Consider the following 19,324-nt stretch of genomic DNA (forward strand, 5'->3'; position numbering starts at 1 on the left):
ATTACATTATTGGTGCAAGGAGGTGGAAGAGCTCAGTTATAACAGCAAAGACATGGCCAGGGGCCGATTGTGGAACAGATCATGAACTGCTCGTGTGCAAGTTCCAAGTCAAGCTAAAGCAGAAAAACAAAGCTATCCCATTCCAATGATATGATCTTGAGAATGTACCCTCCATTTTCAAGAAGAACATCAGGAACCACTTTGAAGTTCTGAACCTCATTGATAGGGAACCAGAGGAACTGTGGAATGAAATCAAAGAAGTTGTTAAGGACAGATATGAAAAGAGACTGACAAAGACCTTTGAACTGCTGTCTATACCACTGTCTTCTACCGCTCCCAACCTATATACTCTGTTTTAGTCACTGCTTTTTTCAGTATGTACATTAGAATTTTAATAATTTCATAGCTCCCCCCACTTTCAAGGGTAGCAGTTTTTAAATATCATATAATGTAATAGCTTTTATTATTAATTTTAAAGTATGGTAGTTTTATGGTTCTATATGTAGTGATTTATACTGATTTCATAATATGTTTTAGCAGTAGTTTTATAGTTTTATCTATAATTTTAGAGTAGCTTTTTAAAGTAAATGTGGTTTATAACAATTAGTATAATTAGTATTTTTATAATAATAATTTTAATGCAATATGGTGACCATACTGCTTTGTAATTGCCTTTAATCATGCTTTTCAGTACTATCTTATGCTGGTCTTGGACTGTAATAAAGATGATTGATTGATTAACTGACTGACTGACTGACTGACCAACAACAGAAAAAAGCAAATTGGATGTCGGAACAGACGGTGGAAATTTCCAAGAAGAGGAGAGAAGTCAAAGTCAAGAAAGATAAAGACCTCAGGAAGGAACTTAATAGGGAACTTCAGAAAGCAGTTAGAAGAGACAAGAAGCAATACCACAATGACATCTGTAAAGACCTTGGGGATGGAAATAGACCTGGGCAAACAAGGAAAGTTTTCCAAAAGATCTCTGAATTAACGAGGAGTCTCCAACCTCGAATTGGTATGTTAAGGGATGCCAAAGGACAGATAGTAACTTATTCAGAGAAGATCAAACAGAGATGGAAGGAATTTAATTGAAAATCTGTACAGCAAGAACGTCAGCATCCAAGATACTCTAGAAGATATTCCCTACTTGCAAGAACCCCTAGTACGGGAAGACAAAGTTAGATCAGCACTCCAGTCATTACCAAGTCGGAAGGCTACAGGAATTGATGGAATAGCTACAGAAATATGGCAGGCAATAGAAGAAGAATCAGTCAAGGCTCTAACTAAACTATGCCAGCAAATTTGGACAACAACACAGTGGCCAACAGATTGGAAGAGGTCAGTCTACATACCCATACCAAAGAGAGAAGACTTAACAGATTGCACAAACCATTGCACAATATTCTTAATTTCACACACTAGCAAAATAATGCTCAGGATCATCCAACTCAGATTAGAGCCCTACATGGAAAGGGAAATGCTGGATGTTCAAGGTGGTTTCAGAAAAGGCTGAGGAACAAGAGACAACATTGCTGATGCATATTGGATAATTGAGAAAGCCAATGGATACCAGAAAGAAGTCAATATGTGCTTTATTGTCTACAGAAAAGCCTGTAGTCTCAACCATGACTTGACCATGTCAAGTTGTGGGATATCCTTAGGAAAATGGGCATCCCAGGACATCTCATTGTTCTCATTGGAAACCTATACGCAAGACAGGAAGCCACACAGTCCAGACAGAACATGGTGAAACAGACTGGTTCCAGACGGCAAAGGAGTAAGACAAGGCTGTATACTTTCCCCTTATTTATTCAACTTATATGCAGAACACATACTGAGAGAAGCTGGATTGGAAGAAGATGGGCATGGTTTAAAGTTGGAGGAAGAAACTTCAATAACCTGTGCTACACTGATGACACCACTCTGATAGCTGAGAATGTGGCTGATATCCAGGCTCTGGTAATGAAGTAGCACAGAGTAAAAAATGGGATTACGACTGAACTAATGAAAACAGGTACAGCAAGCAACCAGCCTTAGAATTGATAATGAAGACATTGAAGAGGGTGGATAGCTTCTGCCTTTTAGGATCGACCATCAACAGTAAAGGATCCAGCAGTCAAGAAATACGCCGCAGACTAGCACTTGGTAGGGTTGCAATGAAGTCCTTGGAAAGGATATTTAGATGCCGTGATGTGTATACATCTACAAAGATTAGAATAGTTCGGACCATGATTTTTCCCATGACATTCTATGGAAGCAAAAACTGGACTTTGAAGAAGCAAGATAGAAAAAGTATTGAAACTTTTGAACTTTGGTGCTGGAGAAGACTTTTGAGGATACTATGGACAGCCAGGAAAACAAACAAATGGATCATAGAACAAATCAATCTAGAATTTTCACTTGAGGCACAAATGACCAGGCTCAAACTATCATACTTCGGACACATTATGCGAAGACCCAGCTCCCTTGAGAAGTCTATAATGCTGGGAAAGTTGAAGGAAAGAGAAGAAGAGGACAACCAGCAGCAAGGTGGATGGACTTGATTACGACAGCAATGAATGCACCACTGAGAGACCTTGAAGGCCAAGTTGAAGACAGATCATCCTGGAGAGAATCTATCTATGTGTTTGCTAAGAGTCGACACCGACTTGACGGCACTTAATCAACCAATCAATCAATTCCTGAACTGATGGTTTGAGCAATGATAGCCAGGGATTCAGCCTCTGCACCAGAGTCGACACCGACTCAACAGCACTTTATCAATCTATCAAATCAGTAGTGAAACAAACAAACCTCAGATAAAATTTTTATATACAAATTCTTCTTGGTGGTTGTTGTTTTTTTTAAGTACCTCTGACTGAGTGATTTCTGTTAAAAAAAAAAAAAAAACCCACAAAAAAACCCTCCTCACATCTCAAAGCCATGTTCTCAGGGTAAAGCAACCAACAGAGTTACAGAGGCTTCATCGCATAATTGGTGGCAGCCAATGTAACATCTAAGGTGAAAAACAACTGAAAACAAATTGTACACACATCCCTAACTCAGACCAAACGCCACAGCAAGTAACAAAGAAAATAACAGTAGTAGCTCAGACAAGATGAATCTTATTTATGATCACTATGTAAATTCTGATCCATCATGGTTCCTTGTTTCTGCAGGCATGGGTGACATGGCTGTGTCGAACTCCATTGGAAGCAATGTTTTTGACATTCTAATTGGCCTTGGCCTTCCATGGTCTCTACAGACTCTAGCAGTAGAATATGGCTCCTATGTAAGTACTATATTTATCTGAACATTTCTTTCTTAGACATACATTCATGTTTGCTATGAGATATGCATTCCTCTATTTGCTTTTGAATGATGTACAGAGAGAGATTCCCTGGAAATTATGGTTTGCTTTTCTGGGAATATTATCGTAGACTTAAGTGTACAGTTTCCTGTTTAAGGACAGAAGTGTGTTAGTGAATAAGAAATACTAATTGGAAAGATTATATTCGTTATCATGACCACTTGGCACAGAACAGTATGCAAGTTACATGGGCCTTTTAATCATGCAAATACGTTCAGCCTAACTTGGAAGTTTTTCTACAACAGCAGCAGTTGGTATAATACAGGCGAGATGTTTTTGGACTACAGCCCCATAATCCCTAGCCACAGTGGCCAATAGCCAGGGTTTATGGGAGTTGTAGGCCAACATCTGCAGGAGGGCCGAAATTGAGCAGCCCTGGTACATCATCTTTACCCCGCCCCCCTGGGTCCAGAAGGCAGTAGCTATCAGTATTGAAAATACACAAGTCATTATGCCATATTCTTTTCCATTTGTTCAGTGCAGTTTATTAGAATGGCTTGTTTGTAGTCTCTAAGAATTATAATGTTGTGATAAAGAAGCCATATGATGAAAGAAATATCTTTTTGTTGTGATGAAAGAAGGATCTACAGGTGAACCCTGTTATCCACGGGGGTTCCATTTCATGCGGGAACCATTGATATCAGAACCATGGATAGCAGTGCATTGCGGCAATGGAAATAGTGGGGTTAGGTTCCTAGAGGCTGGGGAAACAGGGGGAAAAAGGGCAAGAAATGGGGAAAACAATGAAATAAAGTTCCCTGTAATGCTCCGGGGGTCTCCATCCTCCCAGGAATGCCCTCCCCAAGTCCAAAATTGGTCATTTGCCTGTGAAAAATCACGGAAAACATGTGGTTTTTTAAAAAGAAGAGCCACAAAATGGCTCTTGCTACCATAATGGCAGTCAGAAATGCCCTTGAAGGTCATTTGAGGCCATCCCAAAACTGCTGATACGCGGAACATAACCCTTTGTGTTCCATGTGTGCTGGGGTCGGGTGCCTATTTTGGGACTGTGGCTACTCGGAACTGCAGATAGCAGGACTGTGGATAGCGGGACCGCAGATAGAGAGGTCCACCTGTATATAAAAATGGTCAGCTAGAAAGAAACTAAAACAAGTTTGTGGCTATCCAAATGCTCTGAACTCCTCCCATTCCTCATTAATGAACAGGATGAATAGACAATACATGTAAACAAGTCCGGTTTGTATACAATTCTTGTAATCTGGATGAGATAGCAAACACTTTAGTGCAGTGGTTCCCAACCTGGGGGCCTCCATATGTTACTGAACTACAACTCCCATTATCCCCAATAAATTGTAGCTGGAGCTGATGGGAGTTGTAGTTCAGCAACAAATGGATGCCCTCAGGTTAGGAACCACTGCTTTATTAGATAAGCCAACAGTTCAGATGATTACAGTCTTGATGTATGATTACCTTGGAGATTCAAACCAATAACAATAACATCAAATTGACAAGTTCAAATGTAAAGTTTTATACATAAGAAAACACACACAAATGCCGGTGGCAGATAGTTTTCTAAAAGGAGCATTACTAAGAAGGGTTTAGGAATTATAGTGGATAATATCCCTGTGCAGGTGTCGTAGAGACCGTGAGTGTTGTACCGTGAGTGTTGTACCATCTATGATAGTATTTATGCAGGTCCTACCCCCACGCTATGCTCTCATTAGACCTGACTGCTAATGAATTAGCAAGTCCCATCCCCACAGTGTCCCCAAGTACAATGTCTGTGAGGAGACAAATGTTGTCCTCAGGAAGAGATTACATCTGTAGTCAAAGAGAGATTCTCCTCCCAAATACAGCATGGGAGTGCACTTAATGAGTGTGCTGGTGTGGGGGCAGGTTCTGCTGGTGCACTACTGTGGATGATTTACCTAAGTACAGTGTCCATGATTTCCACAGCTTTACCATGGGGCTAATATAGCAAGCCTAAATTATGTACTCCTATGGAACCAAAGGCCAGTGCCATTTTAAGTTGTATTAACAGAAACATTGGCCTTGATCCAATTATATGCACACATAGCAGGCGACACATATATAGGTACAGTCAAATGTTTGGGGGAAAGAGAAATTCAGGGGCTGAATCAATTACACTGCCCCCCGCACATGGATCAGAAATATGCAGATTGGGGCTACATGTGTTCAGTCCCAGCTGTTGGGCTGGGTCAGAAGCCGCTTGGACAGCACCTGTTTGCATGTGCATTTACTCAGCCTGTTTCTACCTCTGTAGACCCCTAGCTGGACCAGTGCAATTATATTCAGGACTTAGGAAGTAATAGTACTCCTCTGTTTATCATTGACAAAACCAGTATTCTGCTCCGAAAATTACATAAAGAGCTGTATTGATAAATGTGAAATGTTTTTGAGGCAAAATGAAAGGTCCAGAGGGCAGCTTCTAAGAGAGGAAGGCAGAATGAACTGTATATGTTTACTCAAAAGAAAATATGATATGGGCTTTTTATGTATGTGCGTGCATGTGCACACGTGATTTCATATTTTATTTTATTTTTAAGAAAAGTAACAGCTCACTCCCTTTTCAAGATAGAAGGGATGGCTTTCAGGACACTAGACTGGAAAATCTATTTATATCCTGATGCTACATATTTGGCTCTGAGTATATATGTATTATCAGTTGTGGTGGTGCAGCGGGGAAGCAGCTTGCCCAGGGAGCAAGAGGCTGTTAGTTCGAATCACTACTCGTGTGCTTCCCAGACTGTGCCTCGTAAATATATATTTGTGGTCAACTATATTGGGCAGCAGCGATATAGGAAGGTGCTGGAGGTGGATGCTCACTTCAGTGACAATGACAAAGGCATCATTTCATACTGCGTGGGAGAAAGGCAATGGTAAACCACTCCTGTATTCTACCAAGGAAACCACATGGCTCTGTGGTCGCTAGGAGTCGATGCCGACTCGACGGCACAATCTTTCCTTTCTTTATATATGTATTCTTACTTATCCCTACTTTCATTCCAAGTAGCACAGGGAAGCATACATGACCCCCATCAGTTTATCCTCAAAATAACCCAATGAGGGAGGTTAGGCTGAGGTGACTGGATGACACACAGAGTAAAGATGCACCAATGCAGCAAGAGAGCAACAGAACTTGCCAACTAACCGCATCATTGCAGCAGGAAGGTGGCAGTTTTTGATACACTCCCCTTCCTCAGGAAGCCCTCGGTGCCACCTGAACATATGATCTAAGAACTGCACAACCCTCAGGGACATATTTTTGGCTTGCCCAGAGGGCTTCCCAGGGAAGGGGAGGGCATCACAAATTGCTGCTTCCCTTCTGCTGCTCCCTTGCAATTAGTTGAGAAGTTGCTGCATCAATGCCTCCTTGCTTTGTAGGTCAGCCACTGGCCCAGGGACCAGCAATGAACTCCTTGACTGAGTAAGGATCCAACTTGGATTTCCCAGGTCTAAGTTCAGCACTTAGGCATACACGCCACTGTTTCACAATTTGCAGTGGTGTTGTACCTTCCTAGTTCGTGACATTGTGGCAATTGGTACAGCTAAATATGTAGATAGATATGATTTATTTCGGTCTTTGACCAGCATGAGCTAAATATTTATGTGCTGGATCAGAAAGAGTCTGGATTGATTCCTGACAATAAGCACAGTTCAACCATAAAAAGAGAGAAGAAGAGAGGGAGGAATCTCCTTTCTTGAAAAGTTTTCCAGAAAGGTCACAACAGCAGCAATCAGGGCTGCCTTGTTTTGCGGTAATTAGCTAACATTTGACAGATGTCATCACAATCCCCTGAATAAAAAACCATCTGAATGTTAATTTCTTCCATGTCTAATGGAATGTTTTTAGAAGGATATAATACCAAGTGGATATAACTGTCATTTTTTCAGTACGTTCAGCGGAGAGGGTAGATTTGCTAATGAAAACTCTAAATATGCAATACTGAGGAACGTACATTAAAACCACAACGTTTGCTCATGCTCACCACTAAAAAGCTCAGAGTGACTCTGTGTGCTTATTGATAATTGTGTGAAACCACATAACCACAGAAAGTTAGCAATAACAGGATGGAGTTGTTAACCATAGATGCAGTATCTGCCAGGTACACCTCACCCCAGTGCACACACCCCAAGGGGCACTTCTTATTCTCTCTGACTGCCTCAGCTAATTGTCTAAAGCCTCAGAAGTGGGGAAGGGTGTTGGCTACCATCTATTCCACTGCTTCTACTCTTTTCTCCCCCCATCCAATGAAAGACAGCTCTCCAAGCTGTACCAATGACCTGTTCCATCCCCAGACTTTATGCTTACAAGTAGGCCATTGCTCCTGAGAAGACTGTAGCCATTGCTCCTCACTGGAAGAGTGTTTCAGGCCATTGAGCCAGTAGTCTGCACCCCTCTTCCCTGATTAGCTGCTGGAAAGAAAGAGCCACATTGTTGCCTCCCAGCTGTTGCTACTTCTGCAGTTTGCTGCTCGGTCATCCCCATCTCCTTTGTCCTCTTCCCTTGGTGTGGAGCCCATTTCTGTGTCCTGAGGCCTCCATGTGATGGGAGCCCTCCCACCACCACCTCAACCTTTTCAAACATTGCCAAACTGTGGGCCAGGCTACACTCATGTGCCACTAAAAGGGTATTCACAGGCTCAGCCTAAGCCAGGCTAGCAGGGCAGCCCGGCCTGGGCTAGACTGTGCATGTGAAGCACTGGGATCGAGACTGATCCTGGCACTGCCCCCACGCCAAGCTTGCATTTTTAACCCGGTGTTTAGCCAAAATTTAAGCATGGTTCACTTAATCTCGGCTGGCAGTCATCTGAGTGGCCACTCTGGGTTTAAATGGCTCCCCCCAGCCCACCACAATTTCTAGCAGTGAGCTAGGGGGAAGGAGTGACTGTGCCGAGTGCGGTCTCTAACAAGAGCAGCTGCCCCGGGTTGAATCCTCCCCCCACTTTCCTGTCCCAGTCTGGATCAGGGTACTGCATGGCTGCTACTTACATTTGGTTTGATCCTCAGGGTGAATAATTTGGATGCATTTCTGCATTGTGTACAATTAAACCATTCAGTTGCAGTTCAGGGACACAACAGAATACCTGCCTTCAGAGAAGGCTGCCTGTGATGTCTTTATGTGAGTAAAAGCTCTGGACTCCCCTTCTTCAAGTCAGGATGCAAGTCCTACTGGTGATGCATGCAGAAACACAGATGGATGACGCTTTCATGGTAAAAGTTCTCTTTTCCATAGTAAAAATGAAGTTCTTGGGGAAAAAGTGCCTCAGCTCTCAGAAGTCTAGGTGACCTGTGAGCCCATCTGGTCCATGCTACAGGCTGGCCATGCTTCTCCTTGTCACTTCTTTAGTGTTAGAACTCTCAAGATTTAATCCCACAGTAACCCTTGAACTGAAAGATGAAATGAATCGACTACAGATTGACATCTTGGGCATCCATAAATTGAAATGGACTGGAATGGGATACTTTCAGTCAGAAAACCAAACTACTCAGGACATGAAAACCAAAGGAGGAACGGTGTTGCTTTCATAGTCAGGAAGGATATAGCAATGACAGTACTTGGGTACAATGCGGTCACAACATGACAGTTTTTCAAGTCTATGCCCTGATGACTGATGCAGAAGAGGAAGTTGATGAATTTTATGCTCAAGTTCAGTCTGAAATTGAAAGAACATGCAAGCAAGATGTGATGCTGGTGGTTGGAGACTGGAACGCCAAAATTGGAAATGATGAGGAAAACACAGTCGAACTGCTCATGTGTAAGTTCCAAGTCAAGCTAAAGCAGAAAAACAAAGCTATCCAGCTTCCACGATATGATCTTGCCAGGAAGTACGGAGAATGACACAGTGGCCAGCAGATTGGAAGAGTCCAGTCTACATACCCATACCAAAGAAAGGAGACTTAACAGATTGCACAAACCATCGTACAATATCCTTAATTCCACATGCTAGCAAAATAATGCTCAGGATCATCCAAAACAGATTAGAGCCCTACGTGGAAAGGGAAATGCCGGATATTCAAGCTGGTTTCAGAAAAGGCCAAGGAACAAGAGACATCGTTGCTGATGCATGCTGGATAATTGAGAAAGCCAAAGAATACCAGAAAGAAGTCAATATGTGCTTTATTGACTACTGAAAAGCCTTTGATTGCGTCAACCATGTCAAGTTGTGGGATATCCTTAGGAAAATGGGCATCCCAGAACATCTCATTGTTCTCATTAAAAACCTAAAAACAGGACAGGAATCCACAGTCCAGACGGAACACGGTGAAACAGATTGGTTCCAGATCGGCAAAGGAGTAAGACAAGGCTATATACTTTCCCCTTCTCTATTCAATTTATATGCTTAACAGATACTGAGAGAAACTGGATTGGAAGAAGATGAGCATGGTTTTAAAGTGGGAGGAAAAAACATCAATAACCTGCACTATACTGATGACACCACTCTGATAACTGAGAATGAGGATGATCTGCAAGCTCTAGTAATGAAAGTCAAGGAGCACAGTGAAAAATGGAACTACAATTAAATGTAAAGAAGACTAAACTAATGACAACGGGTACAGCAACCAGCCTCAGAATTGATAATGAAGACACTGAAGTGGTGGATAGCTTCTGCCTTTTAGGATCGACCATCAACAGTAAAGGATCCAGCAGTCAAGAAATATGCCACAGACCAGCACTTGGTAGGGTTGCAATGAAGGCCTTGGAAAAGATATTTAGATTCCGTGACATGCCTACACCTACAAAGATTAGAATCGTTCAGACAATGGTTTTCCCCATGACACTCTATGGATGCAAAAGCTGGACTTTGAAGAAGGAAGATAGAAAAAGCATTGATGCTTTTGAACTTTGGTGCTGGAGAAGATTTCTGAGGATACCATGGACAGCCGGGAAAACAAACAAATGGATCATAGAACAAATCAATCCAGAATTTTCACTCAAGGCACAAATGACCAGGCTCAAACTATCATACTTCGGACACATTATGCGAAGACCCAGCTCCCTTGAGAAGTCCATAATGCTGGGAAAAGTTGAAGGAAAGAGAAGAATTGGGCAAACAGCAGCGAGGTGGCACTCAATCAATCAATCAACTCTTGAACTGATGGTTTGAGTAATGATAACCAGGTATTCAGCCTCTGCACCAATGGAAGGAAGTCTAGGGAGATCAACCACACCAGCCAAGGAACGTCCTTGCACCAAAAGGCCAAAGCAGACCAGCCGAGACTTGTTGAATCCACTAAGAAATTCTGTGTCGGGCTTACTTGCTGCTCTGAGTAACTGAGAGGCCTGCTCAGCTACATATACATCAGTAGTGCAGCACTCTGCATTTAGCTCACCGGCCCTCACCTCAAACTGCACAGCACTGTCTTTCCTTGCCCCCCCTCCCCAATTGGCAGGAGCTGGGTTTAACACAAGCACATGTCTATTGGAGCGTTGGATGGCCTTTGTTATTTGAAAATAAGTATTAATGTGTGTATGCTAAGTGTGACACAGAATATCTAGAAAGTAAATGTTCTTAACAAGAAGACAAGGTAGCTAAAATTCAACATGATGGCAGCTATTCATAGTCTAAAACTCTCTCTGTAAGCCAAGGCCTGTCATGAATGAATAGGCTGCAAAATGGCTGCTTGCAACTGCCTACCCTATGTAGGCATTTAGGTGTTGGATCAGGCATGGCATCCCTACTAAATGCCAGCAGAGGGCATCAGAAGCATAGCTGCCTGTGTGGGAGAAAGGAGTGCTTTTACATACATTGCACCTACAACAAAATGACTTTGAGCTCCAGCAGTTCCCCAAGTTCTCATAAGCCAAGTGCCATAGCAGCGGTGGAAAACAGAGTGTGTCAATGTGCCTGTTTTCTATTGCTATTTCATTTCATTCATTCCATTCACCAGGAGAGACTGGGTGAATCACAGGAATCCTGAAATGTTTCGATATGAGATTGTGTCACTCTGACACATGAAAGATGCCTCTTAGCGCTCAACAGACTGATCAAGACAGACTTACTCCTCCATCATCATGATGGAGGAGTAAGTCTGTCTTGATCAGTCTGTTGAGCACTAAGAAGCATCTTTCATGTGTCAGAGTGACACAATCTCATACCGAAACATCATCATATGATGATGGAGGAGTCCTATCATATGATGGAGGAGTAAGTGTGCCTCCATGTCACCACACACCTAACCTCATGTGTGAGCTCCACACAGAGGCCCCTATATGTGCAATTGTAACCTCTTTTAAAAAAGAGTGGAAAATTATCCATTTGGGTGTTCTTGTAGAGCACCCTCATCATATGTGAATGATGGGAGTGGGGGGGGGGTGTTTCTGCCTCTAAAGAGTAGATGTCTGAACCAGGGCTTACTATTCTGGTGATCTCTGGAATCTGAGAAGGCTAGTGATCTCATGGGGTAGAGGAACCTTAAGAAGCTTCCCTACCCCACCAAGGACAAGATTCTCCATTCTTGGTATGTAATTTCCTAATCAGACCTAGGGGCAGCACAGGGGGACTGCTAGCAGTTGACTACACTATGCTACATATAACCTTAGCCTGTACTGCTATCTGCATCCTAGCCATTGCCCCTTGATGTCAGATGTGTACAGAAAGTCCCTTGCCTGTAACCTAGGCAATGAGTTGTGTAATAACCAGCAGGGGGAGTTGCTAACATTGCTATTTGATTCCTGTTTTGTCATGAGTTGCTATATGTGCAGATTTCTAATTCCTCCTGGATTTTTCAGCTGGATTTTGAGCTATTTTGTTTCATTCTTCTGCCTTTGCCTGCAACGTGGCACAATGGAGGCATGTCAAGCACACCTGACTGACACCTGAACCCAAGGGAAATTATCTCTTTATTTGTCGGTTACATTAGAAATGAGTAGTATTCGCCAACAAAAACTTCTGCCCAGTGAAATCTGATATTTGTTCCAGGAAATATAGCTGTGATGTCTATTGCGGGCAATCAAGCTTCCTGACAAAGTTCATTCCAGAGCCACAAAACTGTTGTTGCCAACTGTCCCTGGGAATTTTCCTCCAGAGAATTTTCACTAGAGAAGTTATCTCTTTTTGTTTACTTAAAAGACTTTCAGAATTGACATCTAGCAAAACTACAAAGAAATAGAGTTGGTCCAAGGTTTATTGCTGTGCTAGGCGAATTAAATGTTGCACACACAAACCCTCACATCTTACCATCTGAATAATGTTATGATTTTTGTGTGTGTAGCAGAGAAGGTTAATTATTACCTTGTTTTGAATTTACACATTTTCGCTTTCACATAAGTTTGTTGGTTTTTAAACCCAGCTGAGAAATGGGTAAAAAGTCTGCTGCTGATGCAAATGTGGAGTATTATTTACTGAGCTGGCAACTTAGAGCATTACTTCAATGCAGAAAATTGTGATTTGAATTGCTTATTAGATTAAGGGCAACTTTACTAAGCAGGAAAAAATCCAGCTGTTGTACAAACAAGAGACACATTGTTAACGGTGCATGAACTTTTATCCTCCGAGTTATTTTGCGGTGACGGCTGAATGCTTTTTCTCTCCTCTCTCTGTACATCTGTCAACCCAGCTGAGCAACCAAGATCTGGAAGCCATCCAATCACCTTTGGAAAAACAGTGCTCTGCCAGTTCTACTCTGAGCCCCCAGAACAATGGCAGCTCGCCATTAAAAATATTCTTGTACTCTAAACAAAACAAAAACAAGCAAACCAATATTAGATGATGTCCTTATTAAAATGTCTCTAAAAACAGTGGTGTTTTATGTACATTACACGGGCTTGCTAAATATGTAACTCTGGCAAGAATCTTGCTAGCAGAATAGTTCAATGTAGAACTGATTAAGGCTGGAGACAGACAATAAGTTTCAGAGAGTTGAAAGCTATTTGAGAGCAGGCTTCTTTTCCCACAGTGCTTCCCAGATATTTATTTTGTTACACTGTCGCCTCTGGTCGAATGGATTGGGCAGGCTTTTTGAGCAACATAAAAATTTGCTGAACCTGTTGAACAAAGTCAGAAAGCGGGATGAGTCCAAACACCATGGGCAGCAGTTCTTCTTTCAAATGATTGTTAACTCTTTGAAGAAGAAAACCTGTCTTCTCTCTCCAGCCTAAATAAATGTGTCACTTCAGCGGCCTTTGTTTTTAACTGCACATCATCAACCATCAACCACTCCCAATTACTTGTTTCTTTATGTACTTGAAAGGAGCCAGAGCAATGTATTTGTTCTAAGGTGATTAGATTTACGGGTGGACAGGGCTCCACAATGGGTGTGCAGAAGAAGGGATTTCAGTAGGTACACTTTTCCCAGTCTGCATGACAAGCTTCATTTGCTCTGAAATCCGTCTTCTGAAACAACAGGGAACAGTACAATAGACCTGCATCCAAATTAGTTGACAATACTCTGCCATTACCACCATGTTGCCGGAATGCTGCCTGAAAATGTGTGGCATAGGGGCTAAGAGACTGATGTATTAATTAGGAAGTCCCCTGGAGCGGCCCAAATCTTTTGGGCACCTGAAGCGAGGCATGAAATGCCACACATCTGACCCACCCCCTGCTTTCTTCTTTGGCCTGCCAACTAGAGACTCTCCTCTGTAGTTCCTCTTCGGTTCCATCCTCCCCCTCCCCCTCCTCCTCTTTATATCCAGTGTGCCAAGGAGAAGGAGGATTCAGAGCAGCTCTGCACTCCTACCAAATGAGGGGGAGCAGGTGAAACAGTGTCTGCCAGGGAGGGCAAGTGCTGTGGTGGCAGCAGAGGTTGGGGGCCCAATTCAGATTTTGCTCCTAATAAGGTAGTCTTAGGTAAGCCAGTATTCTCTCAGTTTTAGTCTGCCATATGAGGAAAATAATAGCGAGCAGACTGATGTAAACACACACAAAGCATTCTGAACACTCAAAAGCACAGTATACATGTGAAATATTATTAATAATATTTTGGAATAATCTTGAGAGTTTATCTCATAGGATTGCTTCACTTATTATATGTGAGCAAATGTAGATTTACCATCAAGTATACCTATATTATACATATGTATGCATACACATGTTGTTGTTGTTACATTTATATCCCGCTCTTCCTCCAAGGAGCCCAGAGCGGTGTACTACATACTTAGTTTCTCTTTCACAACAACCCTGTGAAGTAGGTTAGGCTGAGAGAGAAGTGACTGGCTAGTTTCATGGCTGAATGGGGATCTGAACTCGGGTCTCCCCGGTCCTAGTCCAGCACTCTGACCACTACACCATGCTGGCTCCATGTTGGTCCTTTTCTTATGTTACATTTGCAGTGTATACTTAAATGTAATTTGTGAAGTGGCCCCTTATATTTGTATAAGAGAATCACCCTCTGGCTCTGTCATTGGCCAGAGGTCTTAAGGGATGATGGGAAATTGCGCCCCCTGCCTCCCAGAAGAACATCATGGTAAGGGGATGGCCAGCCTGGCCTCATCCATTGGCTAAGAAAGGAGCAGCCGTCTGTGTATGGGTTTGTTTGTAAGCTGCCTTGAGGAACATTTAATTGAAAGGCAGAATATAAATCCTTTAAATACATACATACATACATACAGTAATGGAAACAGCAAGTAGTGGTTTTAATTAAGTCAAAATCAGAGATTTCTGCCTGGAATAGAATGGGGAAAGTTAGTGGTAAATTTGCATGTTATAACTAACCACTTGAAGGAAGGCAAAGGAAATTAAATAATGAGCCTAATGGTTTGCAGTTCTATGGCCTCCAATGGGGTATGGTGTTCACTGTCTCTGAATGTGTCTCAGTAGCAGATTCTGGGGACAAATGAGGAGGTCATCATTCGTTTTCTTTGTTAACATGGACAGAATTAATTTCTTGATTGCAGTTCATTTTGTTCTGATTACCTGTATCAAGCAGAGTATTATGCTGCTAGGGAATACAATTTCCAACTTGTGAAAAGAGGGTAAACAAATCCTTGGATGTCTTCTCTAGTTACTGGAACAGCCCACTAGAGGAAAACATGTAATTTCCTTTCCTTTCTTTGTTTGGTGCAGATTTAATGTAGGATACTACCATAGACAGAAAACAAAACAAAAAAGCAACAGGCTGTGAATAAAAGGCATCAGCAATGCTATGAATACAATACTTTATTTTATCTCGAAAGTTTTGATGCAATGGGTTTGTCTTATATCTTTGAGATTACAGCTCTCTGCTATATAGAGATTACAACAGCATTCTTACACTATTTGCATTAACTTTTCAGATTCAATTAAACAGCCGGGGACTTATCTATTCTGTGGGCTTGCTGCTGGCATCTGTTTTCGTCACTGTAAGTCTTTCCTTTTGTTCTTAACAAAAGTAGATAATGACAAATGGTGAAATCAGACATAATCCTCTTTGCTTTGGTACAGTTTGGGAACATAAACATGCAGCTTGATAGGTGTACTGGGTGCTTCATAGGCAACATCTCTGGAATATTTCCATTGCCCAGCGGGTATTGGGCGTGGGCCACATTGTAGCTACAGAAGGAAGAAATGACCAAATGTTTCTGTGAGGGGGTGGTGATGGTGAAGAGATGACAACTCGGGTTGGCCCCTAGATAGATTTAAGCCGGCTCTAGCTCTGTGTCCCTGTGGATTCTTCTTGTATATTTCTAGGCAAACATTTCTCCTTGTCTATTTGTAGGTATTTGGTGTGCACTTGAACAAATGGAAGCTGGATAAGAAGCTTGGGATTGTGTGCCTTGCCCTCTACGGCATCTTCTTGTGTTTCTCCATCCTGACCGAATTTAATGTCTTCACTTTTGTGAATTTGCCTATGTGCAGAGATCACTGATTGTGTGTTCAGACTGCTGAGAGGCAACCTCCTTCTTTACCTGTGCAATATGAAACATGGTTGGCATCTCCAAACTATGGGAGGTGTCCCGTGAAGGCCGTGAAGTACATCCTCCTCACTGTTCATTGGACCCTGTCTTGGTTTAGTCTCTCTCTCTAAACCACCCCTTCACACATAAAGACCCACACCTGGAAACCTCCTGCATTGATGTGAAGATTTACAAACTTCTGAACAGTGACTTGCAGTCTAAGTGAGCTAGCTTCTACCTGGCACTGAGCCAGAGAAACTGAACTGCTACAGTTTCTTCTTTTTTAACTTATTTGATGGAGGACTAATCTAATTTATGAACGGAGCTATTGCTAGGATACAAAGAAGAAGGTACATCGTATTGGGGGCTTTTTGAGGAAAATAGGAGTCTATTTTATTCTCTTTAACCCCTCGTCCCCGATAAGCTTTCTTGCAGGTTCCTTATCCTTCTGAGTGCTCAATTTCATTGGATGAATCACAAATGGCACCATGGGAGCTGGATTCCAAGTACTTGTTATAAGAGTGAATCTTGTACTACCTGAAAGAAAATATGGAAATAATACAAACTGGCTTCCTTCTAGGAAGTCGTGTGTCAGGTTTCAGAGGAACCCTATCTGAATTCAGACTAAAGAACTGAACACTACTGCCATTTTATTCTTAATGTAAGGATTTAGATTGCCAAGTTGTTTGTTGTATTTCCATGCAATAGTTTTAGGCCAATCAGCCCTGGAAGATTAATGGAGTGGAGTCCTGGTTTTTAACTGCAGTAATTTGAAATGTAAGGTCAGAAGCGAAGCCTGAACTGACCTATGGTCATTTCTCAATATTAATAGTTTTTCCATAGGACTTTTAATTTTAAAAGTACTTTGCAACCTTGACCTTTTTTTTTTTTTTTGGCCCTGACAACAATCCTGTGAGGTAAGTCACTAATATTTCCATGTTTCAAGTGGGAGAACTGAGGCTGAGAGAGCAGTGTGCCAAAGGCCAGTGAGTAAGTCCAGGGCTGAGCTAAGGTTTGAACCAAAGTAGTCTGAGTCTAAGTTAGAACTCAGTCTCCTGGACCAGACTGACTCTCAGTGTTTTGAGGATTAGGAAAGGGGGAAAGGTATGTAAAGTTACCTTCTTGAGTAGGGAACATGAAGCAGATGGCACAGGTTTGGTTTTTTGGGGTTTTTTTGTTTGTTTGTTTTTTAAAGTTGTAGACACTGGTTTCTGAAAGGCATATTTTGCACAGATATTATTGCTGATGTTATCATTTGCCACTGCGAAGGATACACTGGCCTAGGTGGAGGGTTTTCTCTTGCAGTTGAGTCCAGGCACAATCCACCTGGAAGGCCTCCCATGCAAGTCCCATTTCGGGAACCTTTCCCAGTGAAGTGTGTCCTCTACCTGATACAAAAGTGTTTAGCAGTTATTGCATGCTTCCCTGAAAGTTTGGGCAGAATGGGAAATGGCACTTTGAAAATGCAGAGTATTATGTAGCTGGAATAGTTATAAAATATCTGCCATTCAGTGATCCATTGGCCCTGCTGTCTTTGGTGTAGTTTGCTCTGTTCATATTGCAAATGCATTGCACTTTAGGACAGACATCCGTCAAAGTCACACTTGCATAGTTTTCCGGACTGTGAGTTCCTGATTGTTACAGTTATGTTAGGCACTGAGCATTTCTGCTTTACTTGGTATGTACATTTTGTTCTGAAATGTGCAGAGAGGCACAAGACTGAAGTGTTGGTGATAAAAACAAATTTCTGAGTAACAATCTATCTACCCACCAGTTTGCACTTTTACACCTGATTATTTTAAAATGAATTTCCTTTGGATAAATAGCGTGAAATAAAATTTTCCAATGTGCGATCTCCCTTCATCACAGCACCTTGCTTTCTGTAATGATGTCCACAATGTGCACTTGGTAGCTGCTGGGGTTTTCCTTGAATCAGCCATCTATATGGCTGTTGTGTGGCCAACCTGATGGACTACATGCATTAGCATCTTGGTATTCAAATGGTATGGTTCACATAGGAAACCATCTAGGCCTTTTAGGTCTCAAGTGAAGTTGCACTCTGCAACATAGTTCAATAGAGAATGGAGGAGTTGGTTTACTACTTTTGTCTCTTGCTCATACTTTCAAATGCATGTGCACTTTTTTGTGTTTGCATTTCTGTGTCAAACAATTGCAATAACACTTGTCCAAAATCTAAATTTAGAGCTAGTTCAAGCTCTGTACTCTTCTACTAGCTGATGAATAGTATTCTATGCGCATATCATGAGACAATCCCATTGCTTTAAACTAGCGATTTCCTACCTTCAGAACATTTTTTCACATCAGTCTGTCCGTTGATTAACCCCTGAGTAATGAACTTCTGTGTGCTGCAGAGGATTCTACAGCATATACTATGGTATTCAAATGGTATGGTTCACACAGGAAACCAGCTAGGCCTTTTAGGTCTCAAGTGAAGTTGCACTCTGCAATACACCCAACATTCCCTTGCAGCTGTGGATTGCAGAGAAAGATCAGTAGTGCTGTAGACACTGGCCCAGTTCAGATGTAATGCTAAGCCATGGTTTAGCACTATAAGAATGAGCCTCAAACATTAGGCCATGTTCTCACAACCCACACAATCATAGTTAACTACGATAGGCAAGCCAGGCACACTCGTGTGGAGTGTGATGTGAGAGCCCACTCTTTAGTGCCAATCATAGTCCTGCTGCCACAGTTAACTAGGATTAAACTACTAATGGTAACTACAATCTGATCATAGTTACCAATCGTAGTTTAATCCTAGTTAACCACAGCGGTGGGACTACAGTTGGCACTAAACTGTGGGTTCTCATGTCCATGGGGGCGCACCTGGCTCACCTATTGTACTTTACCCTTTAACTCCGATCATGTGGGTCATGAGAACACAGCCTGAGTCAGCCTTTCCCTATCCTCCTTTGTGTGTAAGAGAAGTAGATTGAAAACTTTTGCTTTTGAACAACTGCAGTTCTCCTGGTTTATCCCACTGCTTTCCAAAAGTTTGGTCCTGGTTTGTTTTCACTAAGCATATTTAGAACAAACGACAGTTCCCTGGGTTCAAACATAACAGGGAACTGTGGTTTGTTCAAGAGAGAAAGTGGAAACTTTTGTTCTCTTCCTCTTGTACGCAGAGGAGAGGAAAAGGAGGGCATGTGAGC

At 42.1% G+C, this 19,324-nt stretch overlaps 1 protein-coding gene across 2 annotated transcripts in view; it reads left to right on the forward strand.

The window, feature by feature from the left end:
- Positions 1–18,006, forward strand: part of SLC24A3 (solute carrier family 24 member 3) — a 277,690-nt gene extending 259,684 nt beyond the window's left edge. For both annotated transcript variants that reach the window (XM_053251024.1, XM_053251025.1), the window contains exons 15-17: positions 3,162–3,274; positions 15,552–15,617; positions 15,974–18,006. In XM_053251024.1, the coding sequence (XP_053106999.1) occupies positions 3,162–3,274; positions 15,552–15,617; positions 15,974–16,123 (329 nt within the window). In that variant the 3' untranslated portion in view covers positions 16,124–18,006. The remainder of the gene's footprint in view (positions 1–3,161; positions 3,275–15,551; positions 15,618–15,973) is intronic.
- Positions 18,007–19,324: the final 1,318 nt, after the last annotated feature.

The sequence above is a fragment of the Hemicordylus capensis genome, chromosome 4 (assembly GCF_027244095.1).
Source record: "Hemicordylus capensis ecotype Gifberg chromosome 4, rHemCap1.1.pri, whole genome shotgun sequence".
NCBI classification, from domain to species: Eukaryota; Metazoa; Chordata; class Lepidosauria; order Squamata; family Cordylidae; genus Hemicordylus; species Hemicordylus capensis.